The sequence below is a fragment of the Ursus maritimus genome, unplaced genomic scaffold, assembly GCF_017311325.1.
Source record: "Ursus maritimus isolate PB19 unplaced genomic scaffold, ASM1731132v1 scaffold_17, whole genome shotgun sequence".
Taxonomy (NCBI): domain Eukaryota; kingdom Metazoa; phylum Chordata; class Mammalia; order Carnivora; family Ursidae; genus Ursus; species Ursus maritimus.
Window position 1 is genome coordinate 54,617,429 of NW_024424119.1, and position 22,753 is coordinate 54,640,181.

General features: G+C 58.4%; 1 protein-coding gene across 2 annotated transcripts in view; it reads left to right on the plus strand.

The window, feature by feature from the left end:
* Positions 1–22,753, plus strand: part of ASS1 (argininosuccinate synthase 1) — a 51,449-nt gene that overhangs the window by 18,050 nt on the left and 10,646 nt on the right. For both annotated transcript variants that reach the window (XM_040632071.1, XM_040632072.1), the window contains exons 7-12: positions 1,774–1,848; positions 4,954–5,024; positions 5,787–5,817; positions 10,949–11,039; positions 13,876–13,960; positions 14,538–14,602. In XM_040632071.1, the coding sequence (XP_040488005.1) occupies positions 1,774–1,848; positions 4,954–5,024; positions 5,787–5,817; positions 10,949–11,039; positions 13,876–13,960; positions 14,538–14,602 (418 nt within the window). The remainder of the gene's footprint in view (positions 1–1,773; positions 1,849–4,953; positions 5,025–5,786; positions 5,818–10,948; positions 11,040–13,875; positions 13,961–14,537; positions 14,603–22,753) is intronic.

Here is a 22,753-nt window from a genome sequence, read left to right on the forward strand (position 1 = left end):
TGGCCAGTGTCCTCGGCGTTCCCGGGTCTGGCTTCTTGGGTGCAGGCTGGGACATTGTTGCCCTATTTCTGGGGTGCTCATAGCCTACCCAGCCGTGGTCGGGGCCTCCCAGCGAAGGCCCTGGCTCTGCTCTGGTTGTCTGACCCCCAACATACTAGAGCCCTTTCTTGGGGTGGGAATCACCAGAATCTGGGGGATTCAACCACTCCTGCCCGTGGCCTGCCGCCCAGGCATGAGAGCACACATCACAACTGTCCTGCCGGCCACTGCGGCCCTTGCCGCCTCCAGCCTGACCTTGGCCCTGGCCTGTGTCCCTCTGTCTGTCCCTCCACTCCTTTCTCCCTTCATTCAGTATTCACCAGGCGCCCACTCAGTGCAGGCTCTGGGCCAGGCTCCAGGCATACAGAGCTGTAGTGTGCAACCAATGTGAGCCCTATGGGTGACTTAGATTTTTCTAGTGGCCCTGTTAGAACAAACAAACAAAAAACAAGATGAAAAGCAACAGGTGACATCATTTTAATAATATATTTTACGGAACCCTGTGCACCCAAATGGCATCATTCAACCTGTCATGGATGCAAAAACATTCCTCACGAGATGTGTTCCACCCTTTGTACGAAGTCTTCGAGATCCCTGTGTGCTTTGCCCTGGCCGCCCATCTCAGTCGGCATCGGCCACGTCTCAGGCCTCGGGGGCCATGGGGGCTGCTGGCCGCCGGCTGGGACAGCACGGGCCTAGGTCTGAGCTCCTTACAGGTCACTTGGGGCTCCGGCTGGAGAAGAGGTGCCTCCTCTAAGCTCTGACAGGGCCCCCAGGGGGTCCTTTGTTGTTTCTTTAAGTGGGACATCTTTCTCTGCCCCTTTAACCATCCAGCAGCTGCCTGCTGGGTGGGAGCAGCCTGGAGGTGAGGAGCTCCGATGATCCATTCTGACCCCCAACACCGGGCAGCTAAGAAGTCCTGCTTGCTGACTCGCTACAGGCCGGTGGCCATGGGGGCTTTCTCCTGACCCCCACTCCCTAGGTTCCCAGAGTAGCTTGGGGGGCCAGGTGTCCAGTTTCCAAGTCTTTGTCTGCAGAGGCCAAGCCAAGGGAGTGGGGGTGAGGGCCACAGCTGGTCTCTGGGAGCTCCCAGGGCCGGGCCTGCTCCGGGGCCTGGTCATTCTAAGGCAGCGGCCCCAGGAGAGCTTACCAGCAGAGGCAGGGGCCCAGCTGGCTCCGGGGCTGGGTGCAGGCTCTTCTTGGGGACCTGCCCTTCCACCTCCAGGTTGATGGAGCCCCTGCGAAATGAGCTCAGTCCCCCCAGTCAGGCTCCGACTCCCCTCCCTTCCCCACCCAGAGCAGCTCTGGGGAGCAGGAGGAGGGAAAGCAGGAGAAATGGGTTGAGAGCATCGTCTGTTGTCTCTGGGCCCCACTGTCCCGGAGCAGGGCCCAGCTGGGCATCTGCAGCAGCGTGAATCCTCCCTGAGTCACCCGGGGCGGCGGGGGGGAGAGACTAGCCCTCTGCTAGCAAGAAATGTGAGGCCTGTCTAGGTCAAAACCTCAAGTCTCAGAGAGACTGAAGCCTAGAAGGGTGGGGACCGAACCGGGGGACACAGGGCCTTTCTGCCGCAGAGCCCGGCCTCTACAAAGCCACCCCCAGGCAGCAGGTCCTGTCCTTCCCCTACCTAATGGAGCACCTCTGCCCACCCCACGTGGACTGTGTCCTCTCTGGGGACGATGCAGCAGGGCCAACATCCGGGCTCTCCCACATCTGACTCCTTGCCCCACGTCCAGGTCATCGCCCCCTGGAGGATGCCTGAGTTCTACAACCGGTTCCAGGGCCGCAATGATCTCATGGAGTATGCCAAGGTATGGCTGAGTCTCCCCTAGCACCCCCAGCCCTTGCCTACTGCCCCCCGGGGGCATAGCCTTCTCGGGGCGCTGACTCGACCGGCAGTGCCAGGCTGGGGCTGATCCCCGTTCTGGCGGGGACCGAATCTCTGCCCCAGCTGACCCCCTGCGGCACCTGTTCCTGGGGCGGGGTGCTGGCCCGCGCCGAGGTGTGGTCACTGCCTGGGCTGGGCCTCTCCACGGAGAGCCGTCAGTCCGTGGGGGGTGTGAGGGAGGTGCTCTCCGGGCCACAATTCCCTGGCTGCTCCTTGTCCCCAGTGCCTTGCCGGGAACAGGTAGGCGCTCCGAGGGGCAGTGGCAGACAAAGGCTTTTGTCGAGCCAGCCCTTTTGAAGTACAAGTTGCAATAAAACATATTAGAAGTTTTGCATCAAGATCCTTAGCTGCTCCCCGGGGTACCTTTCTTTTTAGCGACTCCTTGACAAACAGCCTCAATCAATCAGACGGGGGGAAAAGCAACTCGGTGCACACACCAGAAAATTGCTCGGGTTTTAAATAGCAGTCGCCGGGGCCGGCTGTGAGCTCTTGCCGCAGCCAAGGTGCCGCGTGGTAGGAGACTCGGCAGGGACGCAGCCCTGCCCCTGCCGCCAGCATCCCATTAAGACCTGGAGGGCCTGGAGGAGCGATCCCCTGTACCATCTGTTGTTTTATTATGAAGAGGGGAGTTTACAAGAGCAAGCCCATATGTTGCCAAACAAATTGTCAAATAGCAGAGCTATTAAGAGAACTGAGGTTGACGGGGCTTCCCACCCCCCCTCGTCTCCTTGATACAGAATATGGAGCACGTTTCATCATCTTTAAGAATAATGAATTGGAACCCCCGCCCCGTCTCCATTCTCACGACTGCCGTCCTGGTTCAAGAGAGGGCCAGGGTGACCCGGGCCTTGCCCTTCATTTCCGTTAAGCCCCAGACAAAAGCGATTCCTGGTTTTCCCAGCAAAGATGAATTTCAGGAGTGTTGTTGGCTCTCCTTCCCAGGTTTTGGGGGAGAAGTCCCTTCACGGAGTTTCTATCCCCCGTAACCTTTGAGCAGGAGAGCGTGGCGAGGAGCGGAGTCCGGGGCCCCAGGCCTCGGAGCCTCCCCGGGCGGCCAGTATCTGCACTGAGCTCCGGGGAATCTGAGCGCGTTCGGGGAGGGAGGCCGCGTTTCTGCACCCAGGAAATGACCAGAATTACTGAGCAGCAACTGGGCTTTGTCCAAAATGCAGACCAGGCAGCTGATTCAGCTGAGACAAAAATCAATGGTGCTTTGAAAACCCCCGCTTTCAAGACCCGTAAGTTGCCAAGGCCAAGGTGCGGTAGGAGACACACACACACACACACACACACACACACGCTCACTCCGCTTTCCGCAGCAACCCCCCCATCATCATCCTCTCGTTAGCATCGTCACCGTAATTAATTTCTTTTAAGAATCCAGCGTCCAAGGTAGGGGGCTGGAAAGCAGGGTAGTCGCCCGTGTGCTTGTGTGTACTTGGGGAAAGTGGTTTTGTTTTCTGTCCTCACTCGCGGTGAGAGTGTCTTGGCAGGGGTGGGGGGCGGGGACAAAAATCTCTCTGGTCAAGGGACTGCTATTTTGGGCACGTGTGTGTCCCTGCTGTGGAGAGGCTGCCCAGCCTGTCCTTCCCACCTTCCCTCCCTTTCTCCTCTCCTCGCTCCCACTCTGGGGGCGGGGTGGCCAGCCCGGGGTTCCGGCTCCTGCACTGGGCCTCACACCCGGCCCACTCTACCTGGAGGGTACCTTTGATGCTCAGCAGCTCTGGGGAGGGAGGAGTGGCCCCCCAACATTGAGCAGCCTCTTAATGCGGTGTTCCTGTTTGCCCGTGTGGTTTAAATTAAAGAGTACACAAATCCTGGAATAGACACGGACTGTCTTTTAAAGCAATTCCCCTGGTAAAGCTTAAAAAAAAAAAAAAACAGCTGAAGGGTTTTAGCTTCATTTATTTTGAAGCTTTAAGGTGGTGATGAAGGAAACCTGGAGGAGGCTGGAATCCTCTAGTAGCGGGACCGAGGGCAGATCAGCGTGGCCCCATCAGGAGAGACCGGGTGATGCCGGTGGGGGCTCCAGGGACAATGGCTGGCCAGGTTCTAGGACCACGGGGGGCCAAGGTGCCAAAAGGGGTTTGGGAAGCAAAGCGTCAGCTCTCATTGCTTTATAGGGTCCTGGCTGGGCCACTTAGCCGCCTCTGTGCCCCATAAGCAAGGGGAGGGGAAAGCACAATGTAATGTGTGTGTTGGATTCCAAGAAGGTGTCCCGCCGGGCAGTGTGAGGTGGTTAAGGGGTCAGCCTTGTCCTTAATCCAAAAGGCTGAGTGAGGCGGGGCTTCCGAGTGATCGCCAACAGCCTTCAGACCTAACGTCTCGGCTGGGATGAGTTTTCTCCTTGAACAACGGGTTGAACCATTTGGGAAGCAAGACCCAATTAGAACCACCAGGGGAGGACGGAGGGGGTACAGAATGTATCTGGGATGTTCTTTTCAGGGTTGCAGAGAGATGTGTGTGGCGATTGTGCCAGGCGTGGGGGGGGGGAGTGGCTCCCCGAACCCACCAGGCGGGTGCCGTAAACAGGTGCCGTGAGCTAGAAGCCCTTTCCTTGGGGCAACATTAAGTACCGTGCGGGCACAGATGCCTTGGTTGAGATCTACAGTAGAAGTTTGGGCCCTTCCTGCCCCCAGCTCCTAGGCTTGCAGACGGGGGTCAGCAAGTGGGAAGCCTCTGGCGTGCTGCCTGGCACCCTCTAGTGCTTTAGGGCCTGTGAAGTATAGACTCAGAGAATATTCCAGAAGGCACCTCCAAGGTCAGTGTCCACCCCATGACATCTCAGACACACAGTCTTGTAGTTTCTGCATGGACATGTCCAGTCATGGGGCCCTCACTCATTCCCCGGGCAGCTGGGAGTGTGGGGAGGGGAAGGACACCAAAAGGGGGCCCCCGGTCTTGACTGCACAAGGACCAGAGTTTGGGGACGTCCACAGCCTTGTAAGAAAACCAAGGCAGCTGGCCCTGGTCCTCAGGCCAACTTCGAGCTGCCTCACGCCGGCCCCGTGTCACTTCTCACCCACAGCAACATGGAATCCCCATCCCGGTCACCCCCAAGAACCCGTGGAGCATGGACGAGAACCTCATGCACATCAGGTGAGCGAGACACCCCACCTGTGCGCTGCCCTGCCCGCATCCGGGGGTCACCGGCTCCGCAGGGCAGATGCAGCCTTGGTGATGGCCCCCGCCCTCACCCAGAGCTCCTGCCGCTGCTGCTCGCTCGCTCGCTGCAGGGCTCCCAGGGGTAGATAACAGGCACCCATGGGGCGCCTGGGTGGTGCAGTCGTTAGGCGTCTGCCTTCTGCTCAGGGCGTGATCCCGGTGCTCTGGGATCGAGCCCCACATCAGGCTCCTCCGCTGGGAGCCTGCTTCTTCCTCTCCCATTCCCCCTGCTTGTGTTCCCTCTCTCGCTGGCTGTGTCTCTCTGTCAAATAAATAAATAAAATCTTTAAAACAAAACAAAACAAAACAAAAACAGGCACCCAGCCTTGGCTGGGGTATCCGGGAGGGCTTCTTGAAGGAAGTGACATTTGAGATGGAAACTTCAAGGATGAGAAGGGACTGACTGGCAGCAGTGCAGGGGAGAGTGCGTTTAAAGCAGGGCGAACAGCATGTGTGAAGTCGCCCCCAGATATGAAGCCCCGGGGCTGTGCCCCCAGAAGCCAGAGGGAAATGTCCCAAGCTCTTTTTTGCAACCTGCAGCTCGCACAGCCAACTGTGGTGGGCCCAGAATGTTCCAGGCGGGGTTGGCAGTGGTTGCTTTGGCAGAGAAAGAAGGGCAGACCAGACTTGTGTTGGGGGGAGGCTGTCTCCCTGCCCCTCCCCACCTGATCCCCTGTCTTCCCTCTCCCCCTGCAGCTACGAGGCTGGAATCCTGGAGAACCCCAAGGTAACCACCCCCCCCCCCAGTTTCCTGTGAATTGGCTGCCCGTCTTTGGTGGTAGCTGGTCCCTGCCGATGCTGTCTGATGTGATTCTGATGTGATTGTAGCCTAATTTGAAATTTCACGGGGGCGGGTGTGGGCCTGGGGCCGAGCCCTGCCTGCATCCCCATCCTCCCCCCGGGCCCCCCTCTGCCTGCCTACTCCACGCTGCTGGGTTTTGAGAACACCCCCCCCCCCTCCCGCCCACCGCACTCTTTTTCTAATTGCCGCTGGGATGAATAGGGGAAGGAAATATTTCAGGGCAGCGTGGAGAGAGTGTGTGATTGTAAGACAATAAAGAAGCAATTAGGCAGATGAGACACTTGTGGGAGGGCCCAGCCTGTGCCCACCAGCTCTCAGGCCGCTGCTGCTGCAATGGGGTGGGGGGGGTGGCACAGATTAGAGCCTCAGGACCCATTTGTCTGGGTCTGTGCTCCACACCCGCCCCAGGCAGGCCGTCCTGATCCCCTGTCCCCAGCCTCCTAGACTGGCCAGGCTGGGCCTCGGCCCTGTTTGAAGTTTAGGATTTCTCTCCCTGGGGGGTTTCCCTTTGTATCTCCCCCTGCCACCGTGGGAGATGGGGGATGGCGGCAGGCCGAAATCTATCCTGGGAAGAGAAAAATCTCTTTGTCCCTGAGGGAATGTGTCTCCAGTCCCTGGCTCAGCCCCACACCAGGGCGGCTGGTTTGGGGGTGGGGTGGGCTGCTTGTCTGACATTAGGGAAGAAGTGTGCTGGGGGCGGCGGTGGGGGGGGGTAGGGGGATGCTCGGGCAGCTGGGCCTGCAGGATCCAAGAAGGCCAGCTGGAGGGGAGGATGCCCTGGTGGTGTTGGTGCGTCTGGGAGAGCTGGAGCCCTGCCGGGGGTCCTGGGATGGCTCCCAGAGGGACCCGGCCTCCCAGGCAGTGTTGGTGAAAATGTAACAACTTCCAGCCACAGATTCTGGGAGCAGGCCAGGGTTTCACATTTTCTTGACTCCCAGCTATATGCGTCCTCATTTTATGGGCAGGAAACCAAGAAACCAAGGCCCAGAGAAGTGACTCACCCCCAGGGCACCCCATCTCTCTCGGGAGCTGGTCCTCCTGCCTCTGTGGTCCCCCCCCTCCGCCACCCCCACCCATACTCCGCTCTGCCCAGCCGTGTCACTCAGGAGAGCCCACACCCTTGCCCCCTGGGGGCTGATGGCCCCATGGGGCTGCTGCCTGCTGGCCACAGACTTTTCCAGTTCACGCTCTGCTGACCCCACGACACTCAGGCCAGCCACCCCTAATTAGCCAGTCAGTCAGCACCAAGGGGGGGCTTGGGGGGCCGAGCCTAGCAGAGGCAGAGCTGAGCACAGGCAGGATGTCCTCTCTACCCCCCTCCAGACATCCTGGAGCACTCGCACCAGAACTGGGGGAGCAGAGGCGTGGCCAGAAGGGAGATGGCCCCTGGGGCAGTGCTGGGGGTACAGATGGCTCCGTGACCCTGGGCAGGTCCTTCCCCTCCAGCCTCCTGTCTCATGAGGGCAGTGCACGGGTGAGTCAGTGCTAAGGAGTGTCTTTTTAAGGATTCTGCCACCCGGTCAAGGTCGGAAGGTCGAAAGAAACCGGGGTCTGCATCCTGACTCAGCCACTTACTGCTGTGCACTCTTGGGCAAGTTAGCCAACCTCTCTGAGCCTCTGATTGCTCATGCACCCAGTGGGAAACCACAGCACCTCCCTTCTGCAGCAGAGAAAGTTCTCAGCCTACCTACCCCTACACCTCAGTCTTGGAGCCAGGGGTCCCTCCCTCCCTCCTCAGGCAGGCTAAGATGGCTTGGGGAGGAAGGGGCCAAGATCCCCCCAGGACCCCTCTCCTCAGGCCGGGATAACTGGGTTGGGTGTGAGAGAGAGGAAACCTCATTCCCACTGAGAAGTGTGGGGTGAGGCTGAGGAACCCAGGGTCTGGCTCTCCAGGCCTGCCCTGCTTTGTCCGGGGTGGGGGTGGGGGGCTCCCCCAGGCTAAACCCCAGGACCCTCCCTTGCATCCCGGGGGTCCCTCCTGCATGGTGGGTGTTGTCCTCAGGATCCCCGGGATAAGGAGGCAGTCACTAGGGGCCCGGGGCTACCCTCCAGGCCCAGAGCCCCTGCGCCCCCCAGCAGCCCTGGCCCCCTTGGGAGGAGATGGGGAGACAGGGCTTAAGGGACCCGGTGCCCCCTCCCCCTCTCCAAAAAAAGCCCGAGACCTGCCGAAGGGAGGGTCTGAAGGCAGATGGTGGAGCCATTTTCTGCCTCCGTGAGGGCTGATTGAAGGGCAATGAGGCAGCTAATGCGAAGAAAGATAGAAATTTACTTGCTTTAACTTCATACGGCACCCAGTGAAAGAGTGCATTCAGCCGCCGGCCCGCCGTATCTGATGGATGAATAAACCATTTCCAGCATCGATCATGCCTCTACATCATGGTTTAGTTCATGGGCCATTTGCTTCCAATTTCTCCTTCTCGGCCCTGTTTCATGCTTTCTTTCGTCCTCTCCCCCCCCACCCCCTCCCACTTTCTCTCTCTCTTTTTTTCTTCCCTCTCTTCCCTCCCCCCAGCACCCCCAAAGATGACATTGGAAGTGAGCCCTCCCGCTGGGTCGGATAAATAGATGGTATTGATACTCGGCAACAAACTATTTGTCATTTGAACTGGGCTTTTAGGAGGGAGAGTAAAAAGAAGGCAGGCACCCCCGCCACCTCGGAATGCAAAGCAAATGTCACTTTATTTCTATTTAGTTATTTTATTTAATCTCCGCTGTCAGGGTGCCGGAAACCATGCCGGCTGTCTCCAACTTGCACCGTCGAGCGCGCGGGTCACCAGTCCTGCCGGTCTGCCCACCTCTCTCGTCTGGGGCTTCATGGGGAAGTGTGGCAGCGGGAGAAGTTCAGGCAGCACAGGTGGCGAAGGAGCCATGGGTGAGGAGGGGTGGCTCTCAGCGCTGGTACCCTGCTTTGGGTTCATCCTGGGCTGGGGGCCGGTGGGGAGCCCCGGGCAGGCAGGGAAGGGGCTGTGGAGTCACGTTGACACCCAGAGGCCCAAGTCCTGGTTCACGTTGCCTTTTGGCCAAGGATGGTTGGTCATCGGGTCTGTCTGTGCCCAAGGAATGCAGTGGTTGGTAGGACCCAGCAGGGCCTGGGGAGCCGGGCATTTCTCCAAAACCACCCGAAGCCTGTCCCCATCCTTGATGACGCCGTCTGTCTCTGGCCAAAGGCCTTGCGCTGTTTCTCAGCCCTTAGGTTCCTAAAGGAGCTGGGAAACAGCAGGGGGTGATGGGAAGAGCACTGAACAGGGAGTCCAGAGTCCCCACACAGTGGGGCTTCCACAATGACAGGGACAGGCAATATGGTTTGGTCAAGCCGCTTCTTTGGCCTTGGTTTTCCATGTGGTCCATGGAAGCTTCAGGCTTAGGGGCCCTAAGGACCCTCCCCCTCTTTGAGTCTGTCTTTGAGGCCAGTTCTGGGTCCTTATTCCCACCCCCCAAATGGAAACAGATGAAGGGATGCAGCTGGTCCCGTGTCACACAGCACTCTGGAGGTGCCGGGTCCACCCCAGGCCCCTGTCTGAGCTCAGAGGTAGAGCTAGAAGGGCCAACCACCGCCCTTGCCCAGGACTGAGGGGTGCCTAGGGGTGTGGGAACCAGGATGACTGGTCACCCAGACATAGAGCCAATAAGCAAAGTGACCACAGGTGAGGGATCCGAGGCGCTTCTGCTGGCCACCCCTCCTGCCTCCTGGGCGGGGGGGGGGGCTCTTCTGGGTGGCAGGCCCTACCAGGAGTCCCTTCCAGCTGTCCTTGTCACCTGAAGAGCGGGTTACGGCTCACACCTGGTCTTCCCTGGCATTTTCTTGGGTAATGTTCCTGTCCAGTAAAAACTACAAAAACCATCTATAGGTGTAAGACAGTCAAGGGGAGGTATCCTTTCCCCATTCTGCAGGTGAGGAAAACAGGCCCAAGGAAGTAAAGCAACTTGGCCAACGCCCCGCGGCTGGGGATCTTGACTTCCTGGCTTGGAGGCTAGTTTCCACCACTGAAATCCCAGTGAAATGTGTGCTGAAATCCCAGCACACATTTGTGGCCGGCCTCGGGGTTCCCTGCCCTGTGCTGGGTCCCGGCCCCGCACAGAACTCACTGGGGGGGAGGGGGCTCCCTCCCCCTCCGTCTGCATTTCTTTATCTATACATAGGGTGACAACACTTGACCTTCTTACCAAACGGGGCAGCTGAGAACTCAAAAGGAGCCGCAGATAGAAAGTGACCAGTGAATGTCCGCAGGGTCTCGAAAGCAAAGATTTAAGGAACGACATGTCCCCGGGTGTCCCAGGTGGAGACAGCTGGGCCCCAAGGTGCCCACAGGAGAGGCCTCCCCTCGCCCTTGGTGGCCAGGGTCCAAGCGCAGCTTTGAGGGGGGGGCGGGGTCTCCGGCCTCAGGCTTTGGGAGTCGGGAGGGACTTTTGAGAGCCCCAGGCAGCCGGTGGCCCCCTCTACCCACTGCATCAAGACGAGAGGCCCATTTTCCAACATGCCCAAGGAAAAATATACATAAAGGTTGATGTGTTTTCAAATGGGTTTTTGCTTGCTCTTCTCTTTTCTCCCTGTGAGTATTAACCTCGAGGACCCCGGGGACGGCTCGGCTCGCCAGAGCACCTGCTGGGGTCACGCGTAGTCATTAGCTTCGCGGTCAGTGCAGAATAAACCCCATTTCCCCGCGCCTGGGAGAGCGAGCGCCCACTCCCGGGAAGCCCGCTGCTGCCTCGCTCCTCCAAACTCACACTTTTCTTGCCTGACTTGTTCCTCTGCCGCTGTTTCTACCTCCAGCTGTGGGGGCGTCGAAGAAAAAGATGAGATCAAGTTGAGGGGAAAAATTGTCTGATTTCTTGAGCCCTTTGTTTCCCAGGCCCCTGGCAAGCGGGGGCCGGCTCTGGGCTGGGGGCTGGGAGGCCCATGGGTCTGTGCCAGTCAGCGGCAGGTGCCACAGCCCCCTGGTTCTGGGCACGGGGTGCAGATCTCTGTGGGAGGTGGGGTGCAGGGTGTGTGGGGACTGGCAGGGCACAGCTTGGCTCTGGACACCCCATCCTCCAGCCTCTTTCTGTCTTTTGTCAGAACCAAGCGCCCCCGGGCCTCTACACAAAGACCCAGGACCCCGCCAAAGCCCCCAACAGCCCTGACATCCTTGAGATCGAGTTCAAGAAAGGTAGGTGCCCACCTGTCGGGACTCGAGGTGGGCCCTTGGGGCCCTGGCTCACTTCCCCTCTGCCTGGGAGCCCAGGCACGAGCCCACTGCATCCCTCCTGTTGTTCCTGGAAGCCAGAGCTCAGGCAGGGCCTTCAGAGGCTCCCAGCCACCCCCTACCCTGGATGGCATGGTCCATGGAAGCCTCCAGACTTGAGAGGAAAGCATCCTCAGCGGCCACATGGGCTTTTGGATACCGGGTCTGGAGTGAGAGCATTCTAGGCCCTAAGTGGTCACTTGCCAGCTGCTTTGGGACTCTGGACAGTTACTCGGCTTTCATGGGCCTCAGTGTCCTCTTCTGTAAACTGGGGATAAAAGCCTCTGCAGCCTGGCATTTTCATGCTATAGAGTGCTGTCTGAAGAGATACACCCTGTTCCAGGCCCTGGACATGCTAATGAAATGGTGGGTCCCAGTGCGTGCTAAGTAAATGGTGGGTCTTAGAGAGCTGGCCTCGGAGGCCCCTCTGACCCCACAACTAACACCTCAGCTAGTCCTACATTGTACCCCACCCCTCTACGCCGAGCTCAAAACTGCCAGTGGCCATGGGTAGGTGTGCTAAACCCCCCAACTTCGCTGCTATCGACAAGACGTGTTTGCTGGCCTGGCCTGAGTGCCCGGTCTTGAGCCTGGTATGAGGCACACCTCTTGCCATGGAGGACAGAGGAGAATGCAAGGTGAGCCTGGTAATGAGAGGGGCAGGACCAGGCTCAGATTGAGGGCTCAGGGCACCCAAGGAGAGGACCTGTCCTGGCAGCTACAGAAATCAAGGAGGCTTCCTGGAGGAGGTGGTGCTAGGCAGGAGCTGGAGGATCCAAGAGGGAGCGTGAGGGCATCCCAAGCCTGGACAAGGAGGCTGGACAGTCCATCCACTAGGTGGCTGCCCAGGCTGGAACAGAGCAGAGGGAGAGGAACTCGGCCCCTCCCAGGGCACTTCAGAGACCAAGGATGGGGAAAGGGAAGTGGGGGTTCAGATCCCTGCCCTCACTCATGCTGTTGTGAGGCCCTCTGGGCCTTGGGCTCCCTTGTCTATAAAACAGGCCATGGAAATGACGCTCACAGGTATGAGGTATGGTGTGTGGAGCAAGGTGTGGGGAAACGGAGTCCGTTAGTGCTTGAATAACGTGCCTGTTCCTGGCCTTTCCCGAGAGCCTGGCCAAGCCAGTGGGCATCTCCATTGCTCCCGCCATCCATTCAAACCCTTGAATTTCACACTACTTAGGGACCAAAGGGTCCACGGGCTGAGGTCTCCGATGGTAGGTGGAGCCCTAAGTGCCCACTCTGTCTGACCCAGGCCTGGTCCGCAGGCGCGGGACATCTTCGGGCATCATCTCTGAGAAGGTGGTGGGACGGCCCCAGGCAGCACCTCTGGCAGGTCCCCCCGGGGGAGCCTGGGTGAGGGTGGGAGGCGGGCAGTGGGGGTCCCGGACACGAGGCTCTGGCAGCCTTTCCTCCAGAAATAGGGCAGCCCCAAGGGCTGAGCCAGAGAAGAGACGTGATCCATTTTAATGATTTGGGGACCGTCTGGAAAAAAAAAAAAGACGGGAGGAGCCGTCCCCGACTACTCCCATTCACCCTCTAGTTAATTTATTTGAAGTTTTAATCTAATTATTAACTATTTTAAAGGCTAAGAGGCTTTCTCCGGCAGCAGCACCAACAATGTCAGCTCCTCTCTGGGGCAGGCCCCAGCCAAGGCCCCTGCGAAGACCATAATAGGACCGGGAGGGAGAGAAAGGGAGAGGGGAGAGGCGGGCAGTGGCGAGAGGGGCTTAAGGTTCATTATTGGGCAGACTTACATTTAATAGCAATTTACAACCAAGTTATAAAACCCCTGGAAATGGGGGTGAAGAATGGCGAGGTGACAGCGCCTTGAGGGAAGCCCCTCCAAGCTGCGCCTGCCTAATAAAGACTCGAAAGCCGCTATTGAGACCTGATTGGCACCCGGTCGCTGGCTACATGGTAATGAGCTGGGCAGATGGGTGGGGGATTATCCGCCAACTTCGAACAGCTTTCCTTTGTCACTGTTACAGCTCTCTTGTTAGCCCCCTAATACATTTATTGCTCATTTCACACCGCTCGAGAAAGTGCCCCTTGCTATTCAAAGTCAACCCTGAACCCACCCACTGCCCCCCCTCCCTGCCACCCCCCTTGACTCAGCCCTGCCCTCCCCTCCCCGAGCCGCGGCCGCCCCCCTGCTGCCCTCCTGCCACCCCAGACCCGACTTCTCAGAATTCACCGACGCCTCCGACACGTCGCCTGCCGGAGCGGGCACCGCAGCACCCCAGCCGTCAGCTGGCTGTGCCGGTCCGGGACACGGGGTCGGGGGGCGCTGGGGTCCACCAGGCAGACGTGGCAGGGGGCTGCGAGAGTGCGCGTGCGTGCGTGTGCACGCAGGCGCGCGCACGAGCCCGAGCTCGGCGCACCTCGGCCAGGCGGCCTGGATAGCTGGTGGGACAGAAGGTGCCCGGCGTAAGACAATGGTGGAGCGTGAAATTCAATTAGTTCAGGGCTGGTTCCAATTTCACAGCCCCTAAATGCAAAAGGGACAGAGAGAATGGGAAGGGTGGGGGGCGCGTTTTTATTGCATTTTCCCTTTCATTCTGGGGGGCGTTCTCGCCCCTTCTCTCCCTCCAGCAGGCCCCAACCTGCACAGGGCTTTTCAAGGAGTCATTTGGAGTCCATATCTGTCAGATCCATTTAAGGCGTTGCGGGCAGAGGGAGAGGGCGGGGTGGCAGGCCCAGGCCCCTGCCCCGAGCCAGCTCTGGCCCACGGGCCCACTGCCCTCTCCTCCCGCACTAGGGGTCCCCGTGAAGGTGACCAACGTCAAGGATGGCACCACCCACCGCACGTCCCTGGAGCTCTTCATGTACCTGAATGAAGTCGCGTGAGTGCCCACAGGCTGGCCCGGCCTCCTGGGAAACTGCCCCCTCGGGCAAGCGGGGCGCAGGCCACTGTGGCTGGGGGCTCAGGGGCTAAGGAGCACAGGCAGTGTCGGTGCAGCCCAGAGGCATGGGGTCTCCTGGTTTGATGGGAGCCTCTGGTGGTCTTCAGCCTTGGAAGGTTAATAACACCTCCCCTCCAGGTCTGCTGCCCCCAGGGACGGTCCGACTGGGGCTTCTGAGCTTTCTGCCAGACCTGAGACCCAGATAGCAGGAAAGATGAGCAGTGGGTAGGGCTGGTGCTGCACAAGGCCCCAGGACAGAGGTGACAGAAGTTGCCAACTCGCTGTGTGACACCGGCAATCCTTTCTCTCTCTGGGTCTCAGTTTCCCCACCGCTACAGTGGGCAGTTGAAGCAGGTGACCTGGCTCCAATGTCCTTTGTGTCTTGGGTCCTGGGGTGGTGCCTGACGTCCTGCATGTGGCTCTGGCGTCCCGCAGCTGAGAGCCCAGCCAGGCGGGTGGCGTCTGACTCGAATCCTTGTGGCAGCCTGTGGTTTTAAGGGACCCGTTCTCCCCACAGGGGCAAGCACGGCGTGGGCCGCATTGACATCGTGGAGAACCGTTTCATTGGGATGAAGTCCCGAGGTGAGTCTGCTCACCGCCCTAGGGGGCGTGGGGGCGTGTCTCAGCTCCCAGAGACCCCAGAGGCCCCTCCGATTCCCATCCCATTCTGGTGTTGCTACGTGGGTGACTTTGGGCACGTTCCTTCCCCCACCAGACTCAGTTTCTCCCCTGTGAGGTGGGGACCGTGGGCCCTTTGCCACTGACTCTCAACGGCATGGTGAAAGCGCTGTCCCGAGAGTGAGGAGGAAACTGGGGGTCCAGGAGGGGCTCAGAGGAGAGGAGAGGCCGGGGACAGGCCTGGAGGTCAGGCTGTCCTGTGCCCGGGGCGGGTCGGCCAGCTTTGGAGGCAGACCGTGCAGGGCCGATTTCACAGTCATTAACGCTGCTTTGAGGAGGCGGCCAGCCAAGCCGGGCAGGAATCCCACCAGGGGTGGGCGCTGTGAGCTGCGCTGGTGGTATGAATCCCAGGGTCAGGCATGGCCCAGGCTGGGCGGGGCGCCGCCTCTCGCTAGGCTGCCAGGCCTGTCGCCCCCTCCGGCTGGCCAGGGAGTCAAGAGAGGTTGGTCCCAACCAAGCAGGTGCCTCTATCTTCTCTCATTAACCAGAGCCCTCCCTGTGGTTTTCTATCGGTCGCTCACCAGGTCATCAAACCACACCCCCCTCCCAGACTCAGTTTCCCCGTATGAGGGGATCTCCTGTGCCTGCAGGTCCGCCAACAGATGATAGAGCAATGCTGTGTCCTCAGGGAACTTTAAGAGGGAGGGGGCAATCTTTCAGCAGTTTGAGCCCCCACATTGAGCACCTCATTTTTTAAATACTGGCGGTGAGGTCAAGGGTCCCCTCTTTTTTTTTTTTTTTTTTAAAGATTTTATTTATTTATTTGACAGAAATAGAGACAGCCAGTGAGAGAGGGAACACAAGCAGGGGGAGTGGGAGAGGAAGAAGCAGGCTCCCAGCAGAGGAGCCTGATGTGGGGCTCGATCCCGGAACTCCAGGATCACGCCCTGAGCCGAAGGCAGACGCTTTAACCGCTGTGCCACCCAGGCGCCCCCCAAGGGTCCCCTCTTTTGACAGATGTTCAAATTGCTTTGCTTAGGTCAGTTTAAGGAGATAACACAACCAAACGAAACCAGGCCAAGGTATAGTCACGGCGCTTTGTCCCCTGGGACGTTTTTGCTAAGATTCTAAACTCCAGAGAGCTGATGGCCAGATTTAGCACCCTTAGAACAGGGTGCTGGTCCGGGAGACAGGAGGCAGGGGTCCTTGCTCAAGCTTGCCCTGCCTTGCCCGATGATGACCTCTGACTTGTCATCTCTGGGCCCCGTTTCCCCACGTGTGATGTGGGGGTCACGGGCGTGGAGGTCAGATCCTTCCGGCTCTGACCTGTTTGGATTTATCTCAAAAGGTGTGGGGAGGAGGGAAGTGAAGTGGCCACGTTGCCTCTTTCCTGTGATTTTTTTTTCCTCCTCAACGCAGCTTCTGTCTGCTCGCGAGAAGCACCCTGATTGAAACTCTAGGGGAAGGCCTTGTCAGAACAATATAACTAATTAGCTGCTCCCTTTTGCCCTCGCTTAAACCTTTGCCTCTTACCTGTATTAACGTCTGATTAAGTGTCCCTTTGTCTCAGTCTGCCCTTGGGAGACAACACAATGGAACTCATGCAAGGCAGACCTGGGGGGGCCTTGGGGAGCCACAGACCAGCACCCTGCTTTTACAGAAGGGGAAACCAAGGCCGGGACTGATGCGCAGACCCAGAGAGGCACAGAGTGGAGGCTAAGAGCTAGAACTCTGGGGTGGGGTCGATCCTGGTTCTGGCCCGTGTTTCATAGGGGGGTCTGGTGCAGGGAGGTGCCCCATAAATGGCAGTGGCCCCAGGGGCAGGCTGAAAGGTCAGAGGCAGCCTGTGCCCTCTGGGAGCTCAGTGTGGCTCGGAGGTGTCCTCTGTGGCACCTGCCGTCATGCCCTTCCCACGCCATCACGAACTGATTGTGGATGTGTCCCAGTGGTGCGGGTAGTTACGCTACCAACCAACCTGGCTCGGCACCTGTGGTGAAAATGAATTGCGTCCCCGGATGGGCCTGAGGTCACTCCGTGAAATGCCATCCTGCTGGGTCGGGACAGTCAAGTAAACTTGGACTGAAGGGGCTGGTGATAAAGGCCTGAACTAGGCTATGCCTAGAAGACTTCCTGGAGGAGGTGGCAGGAGAATGGGCTTCAGCTGGTAGATGTGGAATAGAGAGGGCCGAGTAGGAACTTTCTGGGAGATTAGGAGAGAAAGTAGGGGGCACCCCAGGTGGCCCATTCGGTCTGATGGGGGCTGAGCCCCAGGAGCCCGAGGGAGGCACATGCAGAGGGTCTGGGCTTTGGTGGCAGATGGGAGTCCCCGTCTTGGCTCCATCACCACTGGGAGAGCAACTTAGCCTCCTAGAGCCTCGGCTTCTTCATCTGTGAAATGGGTTGTTGCGTGGAACAAATACAGAGAGCTCTGGATGGTAGACTACTACCTGTTCCCCCGAACTGGGCGGGGTGGGGAGGTCATCTCCCCCGAAGTTCAGAGCCTTGAGATGAGCCTTCAGTTCTGACTCCCTTGGCTTCTAACCCCCCACCAGGAAAGGTTCCTGGAGCCCAGCTTCACGGTGCCCAGGTACTGTGTGTAGCTGCGGATGGCTGTCCCTCAGCGCATGGAATTTAGCCCGAGGGTTGTACAGTCTTTGGGGAAGGCAGTCAGGATTCTGACTCCCAGGAACTTGCCGTGTGACCTTAGCACGTGGCTTTCCCTCTGAGTGACTCCAGCTATCAAAGGTGGGGCGAGCCTGGGTGATCTTCCCCCTGGAAGTTATAATTTGCCTGTTTTCTTACGTGGGTCAGAGGGCTGAGAGCAGAAGGTCGCCGCATGACTTTAGGGTGGTGTCCTGTTTCTATGTCTGCACTCCGAGTAATTCATCGTGGGGAAGAAGGAGCAGGGGCGTTAATGAGGGTGCTGGGGACGTCCGCCCGCCTCGGTTTTTATTAAGTCTCCGGTAATGGGAGAAGCTGTTAATTGTCAATGATATTGAGGGCAGAGCCGGAAGACGCTATTGTCCATACCTCTGTGTACAAGGGGAAATGTCATTGGTATTGATTTTACAAAGCTCATAATTGAAATTCGTTAAAGGGCTTGGTTTTTTTTGGGGGGGGGGAGTAAGGGGGAGATGGTTAGGGAGTTGGGCAGGGTTAGTGCCCTGAGTCTGGGCTGGTCATGGGGTCAGAGGGGCAGGGGGCTGGGGGAGCTGCAGATGGAGCAGCTTTTGCTGTATTGTGGCTGTTCACATCGTCATTATCACATTATCTTTTTAACTCTGGAGGGGGGCTAATTAAGTGAAGTAAATGAAATCAGTGGGGAGGAGAGGGGGGGCAGGGCAGGCAGGGGGGAAGCGGGGAAGGAGCCAGTGCCTGTCCTTCCGCTCACCTTCTCCCTCCTTCTCTAGCCAGCTCGGCTCTCTCCTTAGCTCTCAGCCCTGTCCCTGCCCGGTCTCACCTCTGGGTCTCACTCTGCCTGCTGCTGCCTCTTCCCTCTGCAGACTCCCTCCCCCTCCTCCTCATTGCCTGCTTCTCCTCTTCCCTCCCCTGTCCCTCTCTCCTCCACCCTTCCCATCTGTCTCCCACTCTCCCCTCCTATCTCACTTCCTCCTGACTCCTCCACTTTCTGACTAAGAAGAAGCAAGGGCTGCCCGCCCACTTACCCACCTGCCTGCCCACCTGTCCAGGCCTCCCAGAGGCTCTGTTCAGATGGAATGTTCCAGATGGAGAGTAGAGGGAGAGCTATGAAACAAATTTGTCTGTACCCTCAGAGCCCACCCTGATCCCCGGGCTGGGGCCTGCGGGGCACTAGAGGATGGCTAGAGACCCACCATGACTTGCCTCCCTGTCACCATGGCAACCGCCTCCATCCTTGGCCCTGGTACCCAAGAGGGGAGCCCCTGGGCTCCAGCCAACCTCCCTTCCCCAGGCCTTTCCAAATATCTCCCTCTGGATACTGCTTTCCCAAGGGACCAGAGCCTCTGGTCCAGGTGCCCTCCCCCCCCACCCACCCCACCTCCTTGGTCCACTCTCGCCCCCACCCCCCGGCTCCTTGCCCTTTTCCCCGTCCCCCCCTTGGCAGTAATTATGGCGTGATTGAAGCTGCTCCGCAGAGAACCGTTGACACCTCTGTCTTTTTCCTGTAAACACGGGGAGATGAAAATAGACACTTGGAGCCGCTGTGCGTGTCACTGCGAAGATGTCTGTTGTCTCTTCCACCGCGACAGCGAGACTCACCTGTCACCTCCTCCTTCTCCTTGCACAGTGGTTTGTATGCCGACTGTCAAGAGCCCCAAATCCATAGTCTTTTAGCATCAGGTTTCTGTCACTGGTTTTTTTAAAGTCATTTTTTTTCCCCAGAAGGAATACACAGAAATCATCTGTACCCCCTGCCCCTGCGGAGAGGAGAGGGGAGATCTTTCAGATGCGCGCGCGCACACGCACACACACACACACACACACACAACATGACAGCAGCAACCCGAAAACAGCTTTTTGATAAGTCACAATTAACTTTAACACCTAAGAAAAGGAGCAGGAATATTAATTGTGCGGTGTGCTTGAGGGCCGTGGCGTTTCTTCTTGCCCTCGACACTTCCAGCAGCTGGCTGGGAGGGTTGATGGCCATAAGGCTGGTTCTAAGTGTGCAGGGGCGGGCAGCTCTGTTGCTCCTTTCCTGGGGAACAGCTATCGTGGGCTGGCAGCAGGTGGCCCTCGGCAGGTCATAGCTCTCGCTGGCTGGAAAGTGTAGGTGTCGTCCTGGCACCCTGCACACAGTCGCTGTCATTGCTTCTCTGCACGGCTGGGAGGTGAGGCTGTGGAGTCGGCCCCGGTCTTCTAGAGACAAAACCCTCAGCGTGCCCACCACATGGGGGTGACAGTGTGTCCGGGTACCTACCTTCCAGGCGGGTCTCAGTGAAAGTGAGAACGAAGAGCAGTTTGCCTGGGGCTCAGAAGGTGCCAGAGGTGGGGCAAGGGCACCCAGCAAAGCTGAGCTGGGAACTCTGTGAAGGTGTAAGTTCCATGCCCCGGCCTCAGCCCTGCAGAGACAGCTGGGACCGTGCCCCGTACCTGGCCCAGCCCAAGACAGAAAAGCAAGGAGTCAGATTCCCCGGGAGCTGAAAGCAGGAGGGCCCCAGCTCTCGGCCTGCCGGCGCTGGCACTATTGAGACTGTCTGTGTGCCAATATACGGACAGCCTTCGAAAGTTTCTGGGTTTTTCCGAAATGTAGCAAAACTAATCATTAGAAGGCCTGTTTCCAGTTCGATAAACAGGAGGCACTTAGTACGTCCCAGGATGGAAGCCCAGGAAGCTTCTGTCCGTGTGTCTTGCTTTAGGTGGCTGTTGGGGAATGACTATACTCCCGGCAATAAAGTTTCTAGGATAGTTGAACACTTGCCCCTTTAACACGGTGGTCATGTCTGCCGTTCCGGGGGCAGACATTTCTAAATGTTCTGCAAACGGCTGCCTTTGTAAACAGATGGCGGAACCATTGGGCCTTCCTCCGGGGCCGGGGGCCATTGGGAGCCACTTGTTTGTGGCCCCTCACTGTCCCCCCAGAAGGGGCCGTGACTTCTGGGCTGAGTTTTTGCAGGTTTTCCGTGACTCCCCGTTTTCATGCACTTGGCTTTTCTCAACCATCCATCCATCTCGCCTCCAACAGCCTTTCTGGTCTGGGGCTCCCAGCTGCTCGGTGGAAATAGATGACAGAGCCTGTTTGAACTGTGTTTGCAAGAGTGACAAGGAGGCCAAGCGAGGGCCTGAACATCACTCTGGGACTCCGAGGCTTGGGGCTGGTGCGTGAACTTGGAGCATTGGTGTTTTTCTTGCTAGAGAGGCCATTTGCCCCCAGAAGGTCACAACTGGATCAGGACAGCACAATCACCCAAGGGCCACACTAGTGAAACGGGACAGGCTCTTTCGCGGCACATCGTAACTATATCAGGACCTGGTCTCCAGATGGGGCTTTGACATGTATGCCCCCCCTCCGGGATATCAGTGGTTTGCAATAAGAGACTCACCCCCAGTTTCTACTTGGGAACGCCTTGGAGCCAGGCTGGGAGCCCAGGCTTTTCCTCCCTGGCCACAGTTCCCCAGATTTGCGTTCCCTTTCGTGCCCTGGTAAGCACAGGATCGCTTTGCCAAAGCACCTGGGGAGCAACCTGGAGCAGAGAAGGGAGCCCCACGTGCTGCTCCCGCTGGCCTCGGGCAAGTCACTTCCCTCCCGGGCTTCAGTCTGCCCCCTGTAAAAGTGATGTCGGGCCAGACTGGCAGTTTAAGGACTTCTTGGTGGAGCCCGGGTCTGCCAGGGGCCTCTGCTCCCGCCAGCGGGGCCTGGGCTGTCTCTTCTATATGCTGGGCTTCTGGCAAAGACGGTTTGAATAATGGGTTTACAGCTCAGAATTAGAAGAACGGGGCCACCAATGGTCTGAAAGGGCCTCTCCTGGCAGCTGACGTTTCTCCGATTCCCAGAGTGAAAGAGTGAAGACCGGAAGGTTCTCTAGAGGAGGACGTTTCTGGCTAGTGACAGCACCCTCAGCCATGCCCGTGGTGCCTTTGGGCTCCAGGGTCAAAAACAATCTCCTTTCTGATTTGGGGGGTGGTGGTGGGTGGTTAAAAGCATTTTTTCAGTTGTGGTGAAATAGACATAACATTTACCATTTTAATCGTTTTGAAGCCAACGGTTGAGGGGCAGTAAGTACGTTCACACTGTACCGTCATCCTGATCCACCTCCAGGATTCTGCCTTCCCAAACTGAGAGCCCCCGCCGTAGCCCGCCCCCCAGACAACAACTTCCCACTGTCCCCTCCTCCCTGCCCTCCCACCCCCGCCCCCACCATCCTACGTCCTGTCTGTGAACTCGAGGACTCCAGGGCCCTCATGTAAGTGGAATCAGGCAGTATCTGTCTTCCTGGGCCCGGCTTACATCACTCCGCGTGCCCTCCTCCAGCGGCATCCACGTTGCAGCAGGTGTCAGGAATCCCCTCCCTCTTTAAGGCCGGATAGTACTGTCCCGTGTGTACGTGCCACGTTGTGTTTATCCGTGCACCAGGCGATGGACATTTTGGTGGCTTCCACCTCCTGGCCGTGGCGAATAGTGCTGCCACGAACATGGGCGCACAGATCCTTTCTGATTTGTAAAGCAGCCAGAGTGGTAAATTCTCGGGATCACTGAAAATGTGCCCCTTTAACACTGCAACATTATGTGGTGGGAGGAAAGGAAGCTTTCAGAGTCGCGTTGGTGGGATGGGGACCCTTCTTGCTGCTCCCCCACCGTNNCAGGTCAGGTTTGCCTGTGGTCAGCTCAGCGTGCTCCCCTGGCTTTATTCGAGAGGGTCTAGCCGTGTGCACGTGGGCGGTCCTGCCTCCTGGTGCCTCCATGTCCTCAAATCCAGGGTGGGATGACTAATCAGACCTCCCCCCCAGCCAGGCCCTTGCTCAGCTCAGGGTCAGGCGCCTCAGGGTCACTTTGGAGACCCTCAGGCCCAAGCAGGTTGTTGAGGAGATGCAAACCCGGGGCCTGAGGTCATCGGGAGGGGGCTCGGGCAAGACCATCTTCCCACGACCTCCTGGGTTTGGGCCCCACCGCCAGCTGACCCACGGGGCAGCAGACCGCACCGGTCAGGGACTCGGTGCCTTGACCCAGGTCCCAGCTCCACATGGGGCACGTTCGGTCTCCTCCCGGGCTCAGTTTCCCCATCTGCACGTGGGGTCGGTGCAGGAGACCGTCAGGCTTTATCTGCAGAGACGTGGCTGGCAAGGGAGCCCCTGGCCGAAGGTGGCGTGTGTGTGCACACATGTGTGCATGTGTGTGCAAGTGTGTGCACAGCTGTCCCCTCCCCGGCTCCCAGTGGAAGGGAGGAAGGGATAGTTGGGGCCCTGGGCTCCGCTACAGTTGGTTTAATTACAGGTTTTCAGCCGCGGGCCGGTGGGCACGCGTTGGGAAGGAGGGGGGACCAGCTCCGAAACCCTGTCATTTTCCAACGTCTGAGGGCCTCTTCAAAGGGGGGCATCCAGACATTTTCTCCACAAGCCGCAGAGTGGACTGTCGTGGCCCCAGCATGAGCATAATGACAGGCGCATTTTGCAACAAGCTGGGAGTGAATGGGTCCG